Source organism: Ochotona princeps, chromosome 21 (assembly GCF_030435755.1).
Source record: "Ochotona princeps isolate mOchPri1 chromosome 21, mOchPri1.hap1, whole genome shotgun sequence".
In the NCBI taxonomy this organism is placed as follows: domain Eukaryota; kingdom Metazoa; phylum Chordata; class Mammalia; order Lagomorpha; family Ochotonidae; genus Ochotona; species Ochotona princeps.
The window spans coordinates 27,191,540-27,207,939 of record NC_080852.1 but is presented as its reverse complement, the minus strand read 5'-3'; the positions used below and the strand labels follow the sequence as shown (position 1 = coordinate 27,207,939).

The following is a 16,400-nucleotide window of genomic DNA, read 5'->3' as shown; positions in this document are numbered from 1 at the left end:
TTGACATGTATGAAAACAGAATGGAATGTGGGACAGACTGAACTTGTCTGCTGCACATATGGGCAAGCATGGGAACCAGGGTAGGGGGCGGGTCTGGTGGGGGTTATTGTGGGTCACCCCAACTAGGCTGAAGCTCCCACTGGTTTATGTGAGGGCCGAGTGTGTGCTGGGCAGAATCAGGCGGGACTGCAACACCCATTGGTTCCAGTGGAAGGCAGCACTGGAAACAACCGACCCAGCAATTGCAACCACCAGCTCAGGGCAATGGACTGTACTGGGCCCTGTACTTGCAAGTGCACACAAAAATCTGGTCTGGGATCACTTCAGCTTCTTTGGGGAGCTCCCCAGTCGAACTGCTGGACTCAGAACCCCAACCATGAAGAGAAGTGCAGGTTCCATGGTCTGCCATGGAGTGCAAGTGACAGAGCTGAGGCTCCTAAGAAGCTCAGATGGAGCAGTGGTTAGCATAACCAGGTGCACATAGAAGATATGGCAGTCTATTGGAACCTGCAGAGGACACCTGGTACCATAACAGAAGACAGAGCAAATCAATCAACTGTCCCGGCCATATGTTGGCAGTGAAAAAACAGGGCAAACGGAGACTCTAAGATGGACTATGCCAACCAGTGAATTCTGCAGTGACCTCATTGTGCTTAGAATGGCAAGATTGGTAGCAATTCATAACCATTGAACTAACAAAACCACTTGAGCAAGACCCTCGGAGCACGCCCCACATAAGGGACCTGAGATGGGTAGGAGACTAGGTGGGGCTTCTCCCTTTATCTCTCCCTTTACCCCAGATACAGGAAAAACAATGTGGAAATAATAGTCTTACCCGCTTTCCTATAGCCCTTGAACCTTTGTGCCCTAATTCACTATGTAAAGATTGTCAAAAATAAAGAAAAAAATACATAAATAAATCTTAAGATAAAAAGAGAAAAAATCTTAAAAAAAAAAATGTCAAGCAAGTTGGGGACCATAGCCCCCTGAGGCTGTGGCCAGGGGTTAGGAGCTGCCCCAGAAGGACAGGGGTCAGGGGTGGGTCAGGCCTCAGTCAGTTGGACCCCTTACCTTCTGGCCCTGGAGTCCTTCGGGGCCTTTGGGACCAACACTCCCAGGTGGCCCAGGGAGACCTGGAGAGCCTTCATTGCCCCTTGGGCCTGGGAAGCCCCCAACTCCTGGGGGCCCCTGGGGAGAGACAGGACAGTGTCAGCAGCTGGAGCCTCCAAAAATGGACCCACTCCTCTTGGGGTGCCCTTGGCTTGTACTCACCCGCTCCCCTTTCTCTCCTTGGTCACCCTTAGGGCCAGGCTGCCCATCAAAGCCCCGGTCACCCTGGAAGGCAAGCAGTGTGAGACCTTCTGCCCTCTTGTCCCTTCCAAACTGCTCCCCACCTTAGAACCCCAGGAGCCCAAGCTTCTGAACTGCCCCCCACCCCAGAACCTCATGAACCCAAGCCTTCTCTAAGCACCTGCAACCCTGCAGCCATGACCCCCTTCAGCCCCACAGCACCCCCACCTGCTTCACATAACCCCCTCTTCTGCCTCCCATTCTAACTCCCCATCTTGACTCCCAACCATCCTGGATCCCCATTCCCCTTCAGCAACCTTCCCCATCCTGGGTCAGTCCTGTTGGGAGACCCTGTACCTTGGGACCGATCAGGCCCTCCTTGCCGGGGGCTCCAGTCTGGCCAGGCATGCCAGGCTCCCCCTGCAGGAGAGAAGACATGAGTTGCGCCCAGGTCCACCAGGCCCCTCCTCCTGGGATGCCCCCGACTCACCATCTCTCCCTTGTGTCCTGCCAGCCCAGGCCGGCCAGGGTGACCGGCTTCTCCCTATAGGCATCAAGTGGAAGGGTCAGCTTTGGCCCCTTACACCCCTGGCATCTCTGTACCCCAGCCCCCAAGAACCCAGTGTCTCTGTACCTTGTCCCCCTTCTCGCCATCCAGGCCACAGGCTCCCTTTACTCCCCGTTCACCCTGAGAGAGCAAAGTACAAACAAAAGCCACCTATAGACCCCACACCTGATGATTTCCGACCTAAGCCCCCCTCCAACCTGTAACCTAATGCCCCCTATTCAACACTGGACACCTTCAACCTCAAGCCCAGAACTTCCCCCTCTCCAACATCAGGCCTCCCTGGCCTGAGGAAAACCAAGTACTGTCCCACCTTGAGGCCCCGGGGACCCATGAAGCCAACATCGCCCTTGTCACCTCTGACACCAGGGACTCCATCCTTTCCCGGAGATCCCTGGAGGGAAGAGGGGTTTATGTGAGGTCACGGGAGGTCAGAGAGAGAGCAGAGGACAGCGTGTGGGCAGGTGTCTGGCTGCAGGGACAGTAGGGGCTGAGGTCTGCAGCCCATATCTGAGTGCTTAGATGTAAGTCCAAGGCTCCTGCTAAGGCAAGGCACGACTCAAATAGGTGAATCCCTGCAGAGAACCACCCTTGGTGACAGGCAGAGGGTGTACGGCAGGAAGCCAGAGTCATGGGGACATGGGGCGCCACAGACAGCGGCTACCATCCCAGAGTTCCCTAGGCAATGGAAAGATGTCCAGAGAACATGGGCCACTGTAAGGTCAAAGGCTACCTGTGGGTGTGACCACCTGGAGGTGGGGGTTTTGTGCAAGTGGGGCCTCTTACCGGCTCGCCAGGGAGCCCTGCAGCACCAGGTTCACCCTGTGGGAAACACAGATTGGGAGAAGCCTTTGGACATGACTGTCCCATGCTGGCCTGGGCCAGGCTTGGGCCGCACACAGATTGTGTGCAAACACCCACGCGGCCAGTGGAAGGGAGCTGGACATGAGCACAGGGGCATGCAGCGTGTGCTCCAGAAGCCATGGGGGCAGGGCTTGCCTTGGGTCCTGTCAGTCCACGAGCTCCCAGCAACCCAGCTGAACCCTTGGCTCCAGGCTCTCCCTTGCTGCCCTGTGAGAGAGACCAGGACAGGAACTAATCAGGACCAGACCAGGCCAGTAGCTTGCAGCACGACAGGAAGCTGCTGCCTAGGGCAGAGCTCCTTAGCGTCACCACCACTTCCCACACACAGCAGCCTCAGCGCCCCCAGCCCAGGCTGTGGTGCAAGCAGTGGCTCCTGCCACTCCCTCTTACCCAAGGTCCCAAACCCCATCTGGGGCACCCCCTCTGACCTCCCATGTCACTACAGAGCCACACACCTAAGAACCCCAACCCCACACTACCGACCAGGGACCTGCTTGGAGCCCCTGGGCCCCCAGCTACCTCATAGTCACCAGAACCCACAACCCTCCCCTCTGCCTCTCCACCCAGCCCCCTGCCCTCATAGGTCCTTTTCCACACTCACTGCCCAGTACCTTGTCACCAGGGTCCCCACTGTCGCCCCGAGGTCCTTTGTCACCATCCATGCCCCGAGGCCCTCGTTCACCCTGAATCCGGGTCAGAAGTCAAGGTCAGGTGCTGCAGGCCCCTCACTCTCTGGGGGGATTGTGTGCTCAGATCCCTGGGCACACGGAACCCCCCCCCATAGTTCGGGGTAGGATCCATGCCCACTCACCATGTCCCCCTTGGCTCCTGGTGGACCCGGAGGCCCAATGGCCACAGCTGAGTCACCCTGAGGGGCAGAGGTGGTCAGAGGAGCCAGCAGCACCCTAGAGCCCTGCCCCGGCCTCCCCAGGTCCCACTCACCTTGTCACCCTTTAGCCCAGCAGTGCCCGCATCCCCCTATCAAGCAGAGGAGTGTGAGTCTCATCAAAGGCAGGAACCTGCGCCCTGAGCTCCAGGGTCCAGCCCCCGCCCCTCACCCACCCTAGGAGGCCTTTCCCACATCTTCTTACCTTCTCCCCACGCTCGCCCCGGTTGCCGGGGAGCCCCTGGGACAGAGAAGGAGGCTATGAACTAAGAGAGGATGGAAGGGGTTCTGGGGGAGGTATGGGAACACCACAGGACCAGGGTGGGTGTAGGACAGGGGTGAGGTGGGAGGGTGTCCAAGAGTGAGCCTACCATGAGTCCACGGGGTCCCTCCTGGCCAGGGCGGCCATCTTCACCCTGGGTAGTGACACAAGGCTCAGTTACACAGCAAGGGCTGTGACAAGAGGAGCTGGGTTGTGGCACCTGCAGTGGCTCCCGCTGTGGCCTGGGACAAGGGCATAGGACATACATACCCGGATGCCTGGTTCGCCTCGCTCGCCTCGGGGCCCGGGTGGCCCTGCTCCAGGGTCTCCCTGGAGACCAAAAGGACATGGGGAAGATGAGGGAGTTACTGGGGACAGTCAGCGGGGAACGAGGGTCCCAGGAGATTGGGGTGGGGGTATGGGAGAGAGCCAGCCTGTCCCTCCTACCTTGTCTCCTTTGACACCGGCAGCCCCAGGCACACCCTGTGGTCAGAGGGAAGTGTGACCCTCCAGGCCCCCACCCCAGTCCCCGCCTCACAGTGTGGACAGTTCCCATCAGCAGTCCTCCCGTGGACAGATGCCTACAAGCAAGGCCCTATGCTACTTCCACTCACCGCAGACCCTGGTGGTCCAGGTGGACCCAAGAGGCCCGGGGCACCTTCTCTGCCTGGAGGGCCTGCTAGACCCTATGGCAAAAGGGGGCAAGAGAGGAAGACAATGACTTGGGAAACCCTCCTCTACCTCTGTCCCCTGGGACCTGGAAGCCCTCAGGGCAGGCCCTGAAGTCCTGTCCCCTCCACCCCCACCAGCACATTCCAAGGTCCCAGAGTCACCAAGTCCACACAGGCTGTTCCCAATGCCTCACCCGCTCTCCGACTGGACCAGGCTGACCCATCTCCCCACGAGGGCCTGGCTGCCCAGGGAACCCCACAACACCAGGAGCACCGGGGGGGCCCTGGGGCCCGAGATCTCCCTGGAGGCAGCAGAGAGAGGAGTGGTCACAGCAGGTGCCTCCCCATCACAATTCCCTCCTTCTTCCTCCTGCTACAGGGAACCACACTGTCTGTCGCCCTTCCACACACACACTTTGGCCATAGGCCGCCAACTCACCTTGATGCCGGGAGGACCAGCTGGCCCAGGGGAGCCTTGGAGCCCAACTCCTGGGTCACCCTGGGAGGGAACAAGGAGTCAGGCTGGATTCAGGGACTGCCAGGACCATGACACCAGCAGGAACCCCACCAAGAACAGGTACCTTGTGACCTTTCAGCCCTGGAGCTCCTTTCTGACCCTGGGAAGACAAAGCAGACCCCAAGTGAGACAGTCGGGATGGAAGTCAAGCCGGGCACTCCCAGGTGAGGAGAGCTTCACAGGATCCCAGGCATGACCATGGCGTGAGCACACACAGGCAGAGGGTGTCTGCCAGTGACCACAGGCACACAGCCCAAACATGTGCACATGTGCGTGGGCACCCCTGGGGGGGATGCAGTTTCTTGAGGCTTCAGGTGGGAACTTTGACTGGTCTAATTCCAGGGAGCTCAACCATGACCACAGCCACGAACTTGGGACAGACGGGGGCGAGCAAGGAGGTTTATAAACATATGACTAAGAAAAGCCTGCAGCTGCGTCCTGGACTCAGGCAGTAGTGCATGGGTGTGCACTCAGACACGCTATGGAACAGGGGGCCCAGGGCAGGCACGGGGGCTTTTGGTGGCGTGTGGAAACCAGGAGAAAAGGATCTCCATGTGCTCCTGAAAGCCACAACACGCAGCCAGACGCAGACTACAGTCATAACCCTCCTCCCTGCTAAGCTAGATGTGGACTGGCCAGATCCTTGGACTCACATCTTCTCCAGGGTCTCCGGGTTCCCCTGCACGGCCAGCTTCCCCCTGCGTGAGAGGGGTGGTGAGCAGGCCTGGCTGCCCAGCCATGGTCCCCTCTGTCCAGAGCTTGGACCCTGGGGCCAGGCCCGCTTACCTTCTCGCCCCGTGGCCCTGGCAGTCCTCGATCACCTTTGGCTCCCTGTGATAGGTAGGACCACACCATGGAGCAAGACAGGTGTCAGGCCCAGAGAGATGACATGCAAGGTGCTCAGGGCTCAAACACGGGATATGTGATGGAAATTTACGGTCATGAGGGAGGGGGATCTGGGGGTCAAAGGTCTCTGTGGTCAGCAGGGGCCAAACTCACCGGTTCCCCCACCAGGTCTCCGGCAAGGCCTCCAGGGGCTCCCTGCCAAGGGAGAGGAATCAGTGGGCCTCTGTGGCTTCTAGGCAGGGGCACCCTACCCCCAGGCCTCTCCTCACTCACCTTCTCTCCCTTGGCTCCTGGGGGCCCGACCACAACCTGCAGAGATGGCTCCATGAGATGCCCAGCCTCATCCTTCATCCCACCCCGGCCCTGCTGTGCCCCACAGGACCCGAGACCGAAGCTTGGGGGTAAGCAGGAAAAGCAGGTGTGGGGTCAGAGATCACCTGTCCAGGGGCTCCCACAGGCCCAGGTTCTCCTTTAGGTCCCACGGGGCCAGGCAGACCTGGTGACCCCTACGGGAGACAGCATGAGGAGTCAGCCTCGGCAAGGCTCCACTGCTGCCATCACCCCACCCTCATGGCCCAGGCCTGGCTCGGCCCGTGGCACTTACTGGCACCCCAGGGTTTCCTCGGTCCCCATCTTTTCCATTGGTGCCATCTCGACCTGGAGCTCCAGGCTTCCCTGTCTCCCCCTGGGGTGGGGAGGTGCTCGGTCAGGAGGCTGCGTGTGAACCCCGACCCCTGGGACCCAGCCCCTGATCCCCGCAGACTTACCACTTGTCCAGGCAAACCTGGGGAACCTTGTGGACCCTGAGGGAGAACAAATCAGGGGTAAGGGCGGTACAGGGTAGGGGGCAAAGGAGGACCTAGGAGAACATGGGAACCAAGCAAAGGACCATAGAGAGTCACTCACCACAAGGCCTGAAGGGCCTGGGGGGCCAGGAAGTCCCACAGCTCCAGTGGGTCCAGGCAAGCCCTGGGATGGGGGCAAAAGCTCAGGGTGTGCCTGCCCCTCCCACCTTCCCACAACCTGCCCCATGTGCTGGGCCACTCACCCGTCCTGGGGGCCCCGTCTCTCCAGGCTCCCCCTGCAAAGTACCCAGAGGCCATGTGTGCTCCACTGCAGGAGTGACATCTCCCGGGCTGCAGGCACCTCCCTGGGCACCCACATGGCTCCTCCTCCTCCCACGTGCACAGACCACCTTGTACCACACTCACCTTCAGGCCAGAAGGTCCCTGAGGTCCCGGAGGACCAGCGAGACCCTAGGGAAAAGCATCCAGGGCAAGAGCACAGGGCAGGGGACCGTTTCAGCCTCGTCACCCTGGTGAGCTCAGGGATGAACGTGAAGGAGGCTGTGCCCATCTTTCCCAGCTCCCCATTGGACGGTGCTCCCTGTCAATCACTCACCGGGGCACCAGGGGGTCCAGGGTCTCCATGATTACCCTGTTGGGAACAGAAAGAGTCAGAAGAGGAGCGAGCCAGAAGAGGAGAGGGGCTGGGCACTGGGTGGGGCAGGAGAGGTGAGGGCTCTCGGGTACTCACAGCTGTTCCAGGAGGCCCCCTCAGACCCTGCGAACCCTGAAGAGAGAGGGGGCTATGAGTCACAACCCGGACCTGCCACCTGGGGACCCACTTCTACGTCCCCACCTCTCCCAGGCACAGGTTACCCTGCACCCTTCTTGAGAGGCACACACAGGGCCTCCCACTCCTGGCCGACACAGTCACCTCTCATGAGTGTCCTGCACCTGTGCCCCTCCCCACAAGTCACACACGCAGTGAAGCTTCCAGAGCCTGGGCCAGGCAGTGCTGCTCCAACTCACCGGCTTCCCCTCAGGCCCAGCCACTCCTCGCTCTCCCGGCAGACCCTGGAGAGAACAGGTTTAAGGCCACGTGCCCTTGCCTTGCTCTCCACCCACTAGCACCCCAGACTGCCAGAAGGAGGGACCCAGACAGTGGCCCAAAGGCCCAGGACTCACCGGGATGCCATTGTGCCCCCTCTGTCCAGGATCTCCCTGCTCTCCCTTGGTGCCTGGCATACCCTGCAAGCACAGGGCTATGCCTGAGCCCCTAGACTCTGCCACCATCCCACAGGCACATGCACACACCCTGGAGTACCCCACAGAGCATAGGGGGAGGTCTCACCCTGTCTCCTTTTGGGCCTCGGTCACCATCGCTGCCAGGCTCCCCCTGTGAATCCGGGGTGTCAAGTCAGGCCCTGGTATCCTGGTAAGGGGTGGGCCCCAGCAGGACTCCACACACTGACCTTGGCGCCCTTGAGTCCCGGGGGTCCTTGCTCTCCAGAGGCTCTGGGACCTGACTCGTCCATAGGTACCTGCAAGCACAGTCATAGGAGATAGTTGAATTTATAACAGAGGCATAGGCAGTCACATAAGTCACAGGCCACAAAACGTTCCAGATGGTGGTCTCCCAGTCAATCACAGGCCCAGGGAAGGTCTGGGGTGATTACCTTGGGCCCAGGAGGGCCAGGTGGTCCAGGAGGTCCAGGAGGGCCGTCTCTGCCCTGTGGAATACAAAGAGGTGGGTGCTGCCCAAGCATGGCCTCCAGGGAGCCCTTGACACTCGGGGCCCAGCTTACCTGCTCTCCAGGGGCCCCCTTCTCACCCCGTTCTCCCTGAAATGCAAGTAGTAGAGCCAGGGCCACTTCCACAGAGAGCCCGGATCCTGGGGACCCCAGCCTTCCCAGCCAGGCCTCAGACTCACCCTCTCTCCTGGCCTTCCTGCCTCTCCTGCAGTCCCAGTCTGGCCTGGGAGCCCAGGAATCCCAGGCTTTCCAGGCTCTCCGGCAAGGCCAGGTGGCCCCGGGGGGCCTCTCTCACCAAGGGCCAGGCCTGGTGGCCCCTGAGGCCCAGGGTCTCCGCGCTCTCCCTTCAGCCCACGTTCTCCTGGGAAGCCAATGGGGCCCTGGGGGAACAGAAGAACAGAAACTGGGGTGTATAGCCCCACATCTGCACTCAGGGTGCACCCCACCTTTGGCAGCCACATTTACCTCCTTGCCCGAGGGACCTCGTTCACCCGGGTCCCCCTTGGGGCCACGGCGCCGCTCCGGTATGGGCAGGAAGCCACCAGAACTCTCATCCCAGCTCTCCACGATCTCCCGCAGGGCAGACGGCTGATGGACAGCAAGGCTCAAAGCAGACAGGCCCCTGTCTGCAGGCCCCATCCCTACTCACCCCCAGCTTCCCAGCTACCCACCTTGATGCCAGCTGTTTCCAGCAGCCGTTCCACATTCTGGGGACACACAGCAGGGTGAAGGGCAGCCCCAAAGAAGATGACCCCCTTGCCCCACCCACACAGAGCCTCTCTTCCAAAGTTGGACGCCTGGCTTGGGTTTAGGCTCCAAGAACACCAGTGGGACAGAGTTTCAAGCCCACAGGCCAGAACCCATGATAAAGTGACAGGGCTGGAGAGGAAGCCCTTCAAGCACATGGCAATGGGAGTCAAGGGCAGGGTCTCAAGGCTTTCTCACCACCATACTCCCAGGTTCTCCTCGGGGGCCGCGCTCTCCAGGAAGGCCCTGGAGAGACAGAGACAAACTTCCAGGTGTGCCTGTGTGAGTGTTAGAGTGACCTTGGCAGGTACAAAAGGCGGGGGCCTCACCTGCTCCCCTTTGGATCCAGTCTCTCCACGGTCACCCTGAAGACAAAGAACCATCAGGTGGGGGAACGTCTCTCTTCCCTGGTCAGTCCCTCTCCCACTTCCCAACAGAAGCACTCTCACCTTGAGGCCCACACTGCCTGGGACGCCAGGAAAACCCTGAGATTCAACAGAACACAAAGGGGTCAGCCAGACCATGGTGTCCGCAGGTGGGCTCTCACTTCTGCAACATTGTCCCCAAACCCAGGAAGAACCCTGGACGCTCACCTGGCCAGGAGGGCCGACTTGTCCGGGGAGGCCTGGAGGACCCTGAGGACCGGGGCTACCTGCAGCTCCACGTTCACCCTTGAGGCCATCGCGACCCTGTAGAGGACACAGTCAGCATCAGACCCCAGACAAGTGTGCAGCCACGTCTCACAGGGTCAGGTCAGGAGTCACAAGTTGCAGGGAACTCAGGCACTCACTTCTCTCCCAGGGGTGCCTTGATCTCCCTTTTCTCCCTAAGGAAAGACCAGGATGAATCAGACAGGACCCTAGCATGAAGCCAATGCAGGGTTGAGGTGAGGAGCTTTACCTTTCTCCCGTCTTCTCCAGGGTCCCCAGGTTCTCCCTGCAGGCAGAGGACTCCCATCAGCTCAAACAGTCCCTGACATCTGCCTGCCAGAGACCATCTTGGCAGATTTCAGATGACAGGGCCCCAGGGCTGTATGTCTGCATCTCCGTGCCTTGGTGTGACTCAGGGTGAGGCCTTGGGACCACGAGCCTGGGTGGCTGTGTGTCTAAGGGTGGCCTGTGGAGCCGCCTGCTCATTTAGCAGGACCCTGTACATGAACTCCAGGACCTGGGTGGGACATAGAGCTTTGCATCCGTGCACCTCTGGGTTGAGGAGTGCCCCTGTGTCCCTGGGAAGGGTGTGGAACCCCAAGGGTCTCAGTGTGTGTATGCACGAGGCTGGGTGTCTCAGTTTGTGTCTTCTGTGGCCATGGGGACCTGGATTCGTCCCCAGGGCCTTGAGACACTGCATCAGCAAAGGTTGTATGTATCCGAGGACATAGGGGGCTGTGAGCATGACGCCTGTGTCAGTGCGTGTTCCCGCAAGTGTCCAGTGGCACAGCCATGGACATGCACCCCACCCTGTCTTATATATGATCACACATAATCCTGGGCCCATGTCTGAGCACATACCAGAGTCCGGGAGGGCGTGACCATGCGTCACATGGGTGTGCCTGTAGCTGTGGCTTATCAAGGCACATGCTGGCCCCTTGGGTCACCAGTGGGCCCTTCTGCCTCCCTTATCACCACACGTCTGTGAGCGTGCACAAAGCCCTGCATGTTTGGGCCAGGTAGGCAGGTGTTGGCAGGTAAGCTACGTGTGACCATATGTGTGTCTTGGGTGTCACCTGAGCATGCGGGCTGTGGTCCTGGCAGGTTTAGCCACAGCTGCCCTGGGCACACTCACATTTTTCCCGTTTAGGCCAGGCTTGCCATCCTCGCCTGGCTTTCCCTGTGGGAACAAGAGCATTGTGGCAGGTCAAGGTCTGGGGGCGGAGGGTAGCCCAAAAAGGGGCAAAAGGGCAGCATGAAGGCCTGTACTCACCAGGGCTCCGGGGGACCCAGGAGGGCCAGGAGGTCCATGCTCTCCTCGGAGGCCTGGAAGCCCCTGGAAAAAGTTTTTGCTAGAACCGAGAGGCCTCTAAGGTCCCCAGGGCCCACCCCATGGCCGGGGGACCCCACTGAGACTCATCTGCTATTGAGACCTCCAAGATTGGGGTTCTTATTGAGAACCCCAAGTCACAGACCTCATGAGCTGGGGTTGGTACTTCTTGCTAATATTTCCAAGGGAAGACCCCAGAAATCGGGCAGCTTATCAAAACCCTCCCAAGGCAAAGAAAGTCAGCAAGGGGGTTCTCCCGTAAAGCCTGCCTGCCAGGGACACCCTCCCAGAAGCAGGGCCAGGTCACAGCCCCGCCTCCTGCAAACACTGCCTATGGCAGTCTGGCTCCACTGAGCGTGGCCCCAAGCCCTTCTCCATCCCCATATTTCCCCTCACTCACGTCTCTCCCTGGGTCCCCAGTTTTGCCCACAGCACCCTGAGGAGAGACACAAAGTCAGGGAGTTCACCTGCGAACAGGGCCATGGGTCCCCGGGAACCCAGGGTCTGCATGCAAGGAAAGCATCCCCCACCCTCTACCCTCCCAGGCAGGATTCTGAGGGAAGACACAGGCAACACCTCTGGCCCCAGGGCGCTCAAGGCCACGTCCAAGGTAAGGCTGAGGCCTAATGCCCTGGTATGAACAGTCAGGGAGGGGGAGGAACAGCAGTGATGACCACAGCTCACATTCAGCCCCGGGGGCCCAGGGGATCCTGGTTTGCCATCCAGTCCACTCCGGCCATCTAGTCCTGGGGGGCCTCGGTCTCCCTAAGGAAAAAGAGCAGTCAGAGGTCATGGAAGCCAGATTAGACCTAAGGCCTGGTCTGCCTGCTGGGAAACTCACCCTCTTACCTTCTCTCCTACTGGGCCTCTGACACCTGTGTCTCCCTGGAAGAAACAAGATCAGGTGAGGGGTGAAGGTTAGAGGGGGACTTGGGCTGACAGGTGGAGGGTGGTACTCACCTGTGGTCCTGGGGGCCCCCGGAGCCCATCGGCACCCTGAGGGAGGGAGCAGAGATCAGAGTGAGCCCCCCTCTCAGTCTGCCCTGCCCCTATCAGGACCACTCACACTTACCCTCTCCCCAGGGACTCCAGGAGGGCCGGGATCACCCTTAGGTCCTCGAGGACCTTCCTGTCCACGGTCACCAGGCTCTCCCTGAGGCAGAGGTGAACTTGCTTGGTGGATGGCCCTTGAGGCACACCCACGCCAAGACCTGGCCTGACAGCCATGCATATGCCTTGGCAACTTCACAGCATTGCCCGTTCCACAGACCCCAGTACCTTCTCTCTGGCTCCAAGTCCTGCGTCCACCTGCCAAGGAATAACCAGGGAGAGAGAGTGGATGAATAAGGGGCTCCAGGGACCCTCAGAGCTATCAGGGGAGTGGGAGCCAAGGGAGGAGCTGAGGGGACACAGTGTGGGGACGCTGCAGGAAGCGAATAATGGAGGACCCAGCTTAACCCTTACCAGCCGTCCAGGAGGTCCTGGGGGGCCCTGGTAAAGAAATGGTCACGGTCAACAGGAGTCTTGAATTCTCAGGGCACAGCTCAGCTCAGCTTTGCCCCCTAACAAGTTCCATGTAGCACCCAGCAGGCAGACCAGGGTGACTGACCTTGGCCCACCCCAACTTGACTCTGGGTCCCTCGATGCACAATAACCCAACCATCAGCAGCAGCTCCGGGAACCCTCCACACCTCCAAAAGCCAAACCCCAGCACCACTCACCGGCTCCCCTCGGTCACCCTTGGGCCCGGATGGTCCAGGGCTGCCCTGTGGAAGGTCAAGGAGTCATGGTCAGGGCCACACAGGCAGTGGTTCTGGAAGCAGGGTTGGGGGACCTTTGGTGGTTGTGATGGGTTCTCAGGAAGTGGGGTTCTATGGTGGGCTGGAACTGGATGGTTAGGGGAGGGTACGATGAGCCAGGGGTTGGGACTCACATTGCGGCCATCTTCTCCAGGATCTCCCTGATCTCCCTTCTCACCCGCAGGCCCCCGAACTCCAGGCAGCCCCTGGGGAGAGCAGCTGGCCTGAGCAGGGCCCTCCCAGCACAGTACAGGTTGCCCACAAGTCTCTGTACTGCATCACGCTTCCCATCCCTCTGACATTTCTCTCATCTCGTCTCCCCAAGGCCTCCCCTCCCTTCACCCTGTTTCCCCCTCAAGGCATCCCTCACCTTTATGGCCAATTCCTCAGCCTCACCTGCAGTCCCTTTATCTCTACCACCCCCCTCCTCCCCTGCCACCAACACTCACCCGAAGGCCTCGCTCTCCTGCTTTGCCGGGCAAACCTGGGTCTCCCTGGTGGTAGAGAGGAAAGTCACCCAGGCAGGTGACCCAGGCCCTAGCTAACCCAGTGGGTTGAGCAGGGGTGTAGAGCCTGGTGAAGCCCCCAGCCCATCAGTCACAGTTCAAGGGTAAAGCAGCCAGGACTGCATGGGGCATAGCCTCACCGGGGGGCCCTCGTCACCTTTCTCCCCAGCTTCACCCTGTGAAGAAAGATGGTCAGCTCTGCTCCCCAGACCCCCATTGATGCCTGTAGTCCCTCTTTCTCTCCCAGCCTCTTTAGCTCTCCCCAACCCTCAACTCAACCTCTTACATCTCGTCCTCGTGGCCCGACAGGTCCTGCAGGGCCAGGTCGCCCAGGGTCTCCTTTTTCCCCAGAAGGCCCCATGTCACCCTGGGGAAGGGTGGGGAGACAGAGTGAGCATGACAGAGCATGGGCCACGCTCACGGGGAGGGAACCCCAGAAATGCCGAGGCCACCCTAGGTCACAGGTACTCACGGGGGGTCCTGCTCTGCCAGTGAGGCCAATGGGGCCCTGGAGGGGGTAGGAGAGGCAGCAGGACTTAGTTGGGGATCCCAGCATCGCCTCACCCCTATCTATCATACCCCACACCACCAGTCAGTCACCCGGTCTCCAGAGTCTCCTTTGGGGCCAGGGTCTCCAGGGAGCGCCAATCCAGGTGGGCCCTGCAGGGTGGAAGGGTGAGAAGTCAGGTGGGTGTGACCTCCATCTGCCCCACCTGCACTGCCCCACACTCACCCGTTCCCCTTTCACTCCAGCAGCTCCTCTGGGCCCAGTGGGCCCCACATCTCCCTGGGGGTGACAAAAACCATCAGTGCTCCTTTCAGGTTCCCATCCCCTTCCCCAAGCAACCCAGTGGCCTAGAGGGATGTTATGGCCTTGGAACCCTCCTGGCAGAGCCAGGGACAGGCCCTATGGCATTGACCTCAACCCCCACCAGTATGATTTACCTTATCTCCTTTGACTCCATCACTGCCAGGTCCCTGAAAACAAATGGGACATACTGAGCTTGGCCCAGACTGGAGATCTCAGGACCAAGGGTTGGACTGGAAGGGGAGTGCTCTGTAGCATACAGGGGCCTTCTAGGGGTCACAGGGCAGGGCTGGTCCCAAAGCTCATGCATGTTTCCCCTAGCAGCCAAGCGGTCACAGGAACACAGATGAGAGGCGAGGCAGGATGGTACACGAGGAAGCTCCTGCCACTCTGGGCCTGCCCTGGGGCCAGAGCTGAGGGCTGCAGCCCTGTGTTGCTGAGCAGTGCTGCACTCAGTCCTCCTTCCCTCACTCACCACCACTGCAGGGTCTCCCGGCTGACCAGGTTCTCCCTGCACCAAGAGGACAGGGGCAAGGATGGGTCAGAGACCCACGCAGAAACCCAGGGTGCTCTGCCATATCCCTGCTCCCAGCAGGTAACCAACCTTCTCTCCTCGGCGGCCCGGGGGTCCTGGTGGTCCCTGTAGTAGAGATTCCATGAGCCCAGGAGGGGAGGGAGGGAGGGAAGCAAGAAGAGCAGAAGAAACCCCACTTGCCCATCCCCACTCCCATCCTCACATCCGCTCCCCTCCTGACCCTGGCTCCACCTCAACCCAGGGCAATCACAGACTCACTTCAGGACCCTCAGCTCCAGGCCGGCCTACCAGCCCCGGCAGTCCCTGCAGAAAAGGAACAGGAATACTAGGTAAATGGGAGATGAAATTAGGAGCCCAGCAGGGGTGGAGGCCAGAGATGAGGCTGGAAGGGGGCTCATGCATGGCTGGGATGCAGGTCGGCAGGGGTCAAATTCAGGGTGAAGGAGGTTTGAGGGCAAGGAGTGAGAACCATGATGGGGCATGGAGACTGGGTCAGCTGGCAGTGACATCAGGGCCAGCGGCCTTACCTGAGGTCCTGCTAGGCCGGGGGGTCCACGCTCGCCCTGATTGGGACAGTAGAGGTCACAGCTGAGTCTGGCTCCAGAATCTCCCAAGTCCCCAAATCCTCCCTCGCTGCACTTACTTTCTCTCCAGTCTCACCCAGGGCCCCTGGCAGCCCTCGATCGCCCTAACGAGACATGGGGAAAGGAGAGGATTTTGATACTGAACCCCAGAGAGGGTGCCAACTCCAAACCTTCCGACTGAGGGCAGGTGCAAATCCTCCCACCTGCCCTTCCAGCTTCCCCTCAATCCCAGGGCACTCCCCTGCCCCAGGACTCTGCCCTCCGGACCCATACTCACTTTGGGGCCAGTGACTCCAGGAGGTCCCCTTGGGCCCTGAAAGGAGGACATGAAGAGGTTCTGAGATGTGGGTGGTTTGGGCATGAGGGTTTAGTCAGGCTTGATGGCTGAGGGTTGGAGCCATGCCATGCGCAGGACCATCGGAATCCCTGGCCCCCATATTCACCCGCTCTCCTGGGGCCCCAGCTTGTCCTGGGAGGCCTGGCATGCCATCTTCACAGTCACCCTGAAAGTAAAGGACATGGGTGAGATTGATCCCAGCACTCAGCATAACCCCCACTCCCAGAGGCCAGGTTTCCTACCTTTTCTCCTTTCTCTCCCACGGGCCCCACTGGGCCTTGGGGTCCTGGGCTTCCAGGAAGTCCCTAGGAGGAAGTTGAGTAAGCCTGGAAGACGAACTCTGTACCCCAGCCACATTTCCCACCCAGCAGAGTCTTGAGGGGGCCCCTCACCGGCAGCCCAGGCTCCCCAGAAAGAGTGTCGCCCAGACCTGGTCCAGGGGGACCCTGTGAGGGAAGAGCAGGTGATCATGGATGGCTGGGAGACATGGGCTCCAAGCCACGCCCTGCATATCCCATCCCCCACTTACCCGTTCCCCACGATCACCTTTGTCACCCTGGAAAACAGATCAGGACCCCAATGACTCCCTCCCTAAGCTACCAGAAGGGAAAAGGTCATGGGGTCAAATCTGCTGAGGAGTCTGGGGTGGGGTTGGTCACCCCCAACC

At 60.1% G+C, this 16,400-nt stretch overlaps 1 protein-coding gene across 1 annotated transcript in view; it reads right to left on the bottom strand.

Annotated features, from left to right (window-relative positions):
• COL7A1 (collagen type VII alpha 1 chain) overlaps nt 1-16,400 on the bottom strand; it is a 30,406-nt gene that overhangs the window by 3,048 nt on the left and 10,958 nt on the right. Inside the window, exons 37-110 of the mRNA XM_058678719.1 lie at nt 16,263-16,289; nt 16,126-16,179; nt 15,976-16,038; nt 15,840-15,899; nt 15,674-15,709; nt 15,456-15,500; nt 15,340-15,375; nt 15,071-15,115; nt 14,882-14,917; nt 14,756-14,788; nt 14,415-14,447; nt 14,203-14,256; nt 14,070-14,129; nt 13,942-13,977; nt 13,756-13,836; nt 13,610-13,645; nt 13,413-13,457; nt 13,098-13,169; nt 12,886-12,930; nt 12,629-12,655; nt 12,443-12,472; nt 12,237-12,317; nt 12,125-12,160; nt 12,014-12,049; nt 11,849-11,929; nt 11,565-11,600; nt 11,108-11,170; nt 10,970-11,014; nt 10,085-10,120; nt 9,975-10,010; nt 9,778-9,873; nt 9,634-9,669; nt 9,514-9,549; nt 9,383-9,430; nt 9,109-9,144; nt 8,903-9,025; nt 8,617-8,817; nt 8,492-8,527; nt 8,363-8,416; nt 8,159-8,227; nt 8,038-8,082; nt 7,872-7,934; nt 7,716-7,760; nt 7,438-7,473; nt 7,303-7,338; nt 7,113-7,157; nt 6,950-6,982; nt 6,808-6,870; nt 6,669-6,704; nt 6,506-6,586; nt 6,339-6,407; nt 6,175-6,210; nt 6,055-6,096; nt 5,842-5,886; nt 5,709-5,753; nt 5,120-5,155; nt 4,978-5,037; nt 4,733-4,840; nt 4,482-4,553; nt 4,315-4,350; nt 4,138-4,197; nt 3,977-4,021; nt 3,811-3,846; nt 3,662-3,697; nt 3,531-3,587; nt 3,331-3,402; nt 2,855-2,926; nt 2,642-2,677; nt 2,169-2,249; nt 1,925-1,978; nt 1,781-1,834; nt 1,648-1,710; nt 1,273-1,335; nt 1,072-1,188 (exon numbers count right to left, since the gene is read on the bottom strand). Of these exons, the coding sequence (XP_058534702.1) occupies nt 1,072-1,188; nt 1,273-1,335; nt 1,648-1,710; nt 1,781-1,834; nt 1,925-1,978; nt 2,169-2,249; nt 2,642-2,677; nt 2,855-2,926; nt 3,331-3,402; nt 3,531-3,587; nt 3,662-3,697; nt 3,811-3,846; nt 3,977-4,021; nt 4,138-4,197; nt 4,315-4,350; nt 4,482-4,553; nt 4,733-4,840; nt 4,978-5,037; nt 5,120-5,155; nt 5,709-5,753; nt 5,842-5,886; nt 6,055-6,096; nt 6,175-6,210; nt 6,339-6,407; nt 6,506-6,586; nt 6,669-6,704; nt 6,808-6,870; nt 6,950-6,982; nt 7,113-7,157; nt 7,303-7,338; nt 7,438-7,473; nt 7,716-7,760; nt 7,872-7,934; nt 8,038-8,082; nt 8,159-8,227; nt 8,363-8,416; nt 8,492-8,527; nt 8,617-8,817; nt 8,903-9,025; nt 9,109-9,144; nt 9,383-9,430; nt 9,514-9,549; nt 9,634-9,669; nt 9,778-9,873; nt 9,975-10,010; nt 10,085-10,120; nt 10,970-11,014; nt 11,108-11,170; nt 11,565-11,600; nt 11,849-11,929; nt 12,014-12,049; nt 12,125-12,160; nt 12,237-12,317; nt 12,443-12,472; nt 12,629-12,655; nt 12,886-12,930; nt 13,098-13,169; nt 13,413-13,457; nt 13,610-13,645; nt 13,756-13,836; nt 13,942-13,977; nt 14,070-14,129; nt 14,203-14,256; nt 14,415-14,447; nt 14,756-14,788; nt 14,882-14,917; nt 15,071-15,115; nt 15,340-15,375; nt 15,456-15,500; nt 15,674-15,709; nt 15,840-15,899; nt 15,976-16,038; nt 16,126-16,179; nt 16,263-16,289 (4,017 nt within the window). The remainder of the gene's footprint in view (nt 1-1,071; nt 1,189-1,272; nt 1,336-1,647; nt 1,711-1,780; nt 1,835-1,924; nt 1,979-2,168; nt 2,250-2,641; nt 2,678-2,854; nt 2,927-3,330; nt 3,403-3,530; nt 3,588-3,661; nt 3,698-3,810; nt 3,847-3,976; nt 4,022-4,137; nt 4,198-4,314; nt 4,351-4,481; nt 4,554-4,732; nt 4,841-4,977; nt 5,038-5,119; nt 5,156-5,708; nt 5,754-5,841; nt 5,887-6,054; nt 6,097-6,174; nt 6,211-6,338; nt 6,408-6,505; nt 6,587-6,668; nt 6,705-6,807; nt 6,871-6,949; nt 6,983-7,112; nt 7,158-7,302; nt 7,339-7,437; nt 7,474-7,715; nt 7,761-7,871; nt 7,935-8,037; nt 8,083-8,158; nt 8,228-8,362; nt 8,417-8,491; nt 8,528-8,616; nt 8,818-8,902; nt 9,026-9,108; nt 9,145-9,382; nt 9,431-9,513; nt 9,550-9,633; nt 9,670-9,777; nt 9,874-9,974; nt 10,011-10,084; nt 10,121-10,969; nt 11,015-11,107; nt 11,171-11,564; nt 11,601-11,848; nt 11,930-12,013; nt 12,050-12,124; nt 12,161-12,236; nt 12,318-12,442; nt 12,473-12,628; nt 12,656-12,885; nt 12,931-13,097; nt 13,170-13,412; nt 13,458-13,609; nt 13,646-13,755; nt 13,837-13,941; nt 13,978-14,069; nt 14,130-14,202; nt 14,257-14,414; nt 14,448-14,755; nt 14,789-14,881; nt 14,918-15,070; nt 15,116-15,339; nt 15,376-15,455; nt 15,501-15,673; nt 15,710-15,839; nt 15,900-15,975; nt 16,039-16,125; nt 16,180-16,262; nt 16,290-16,400) is intronic.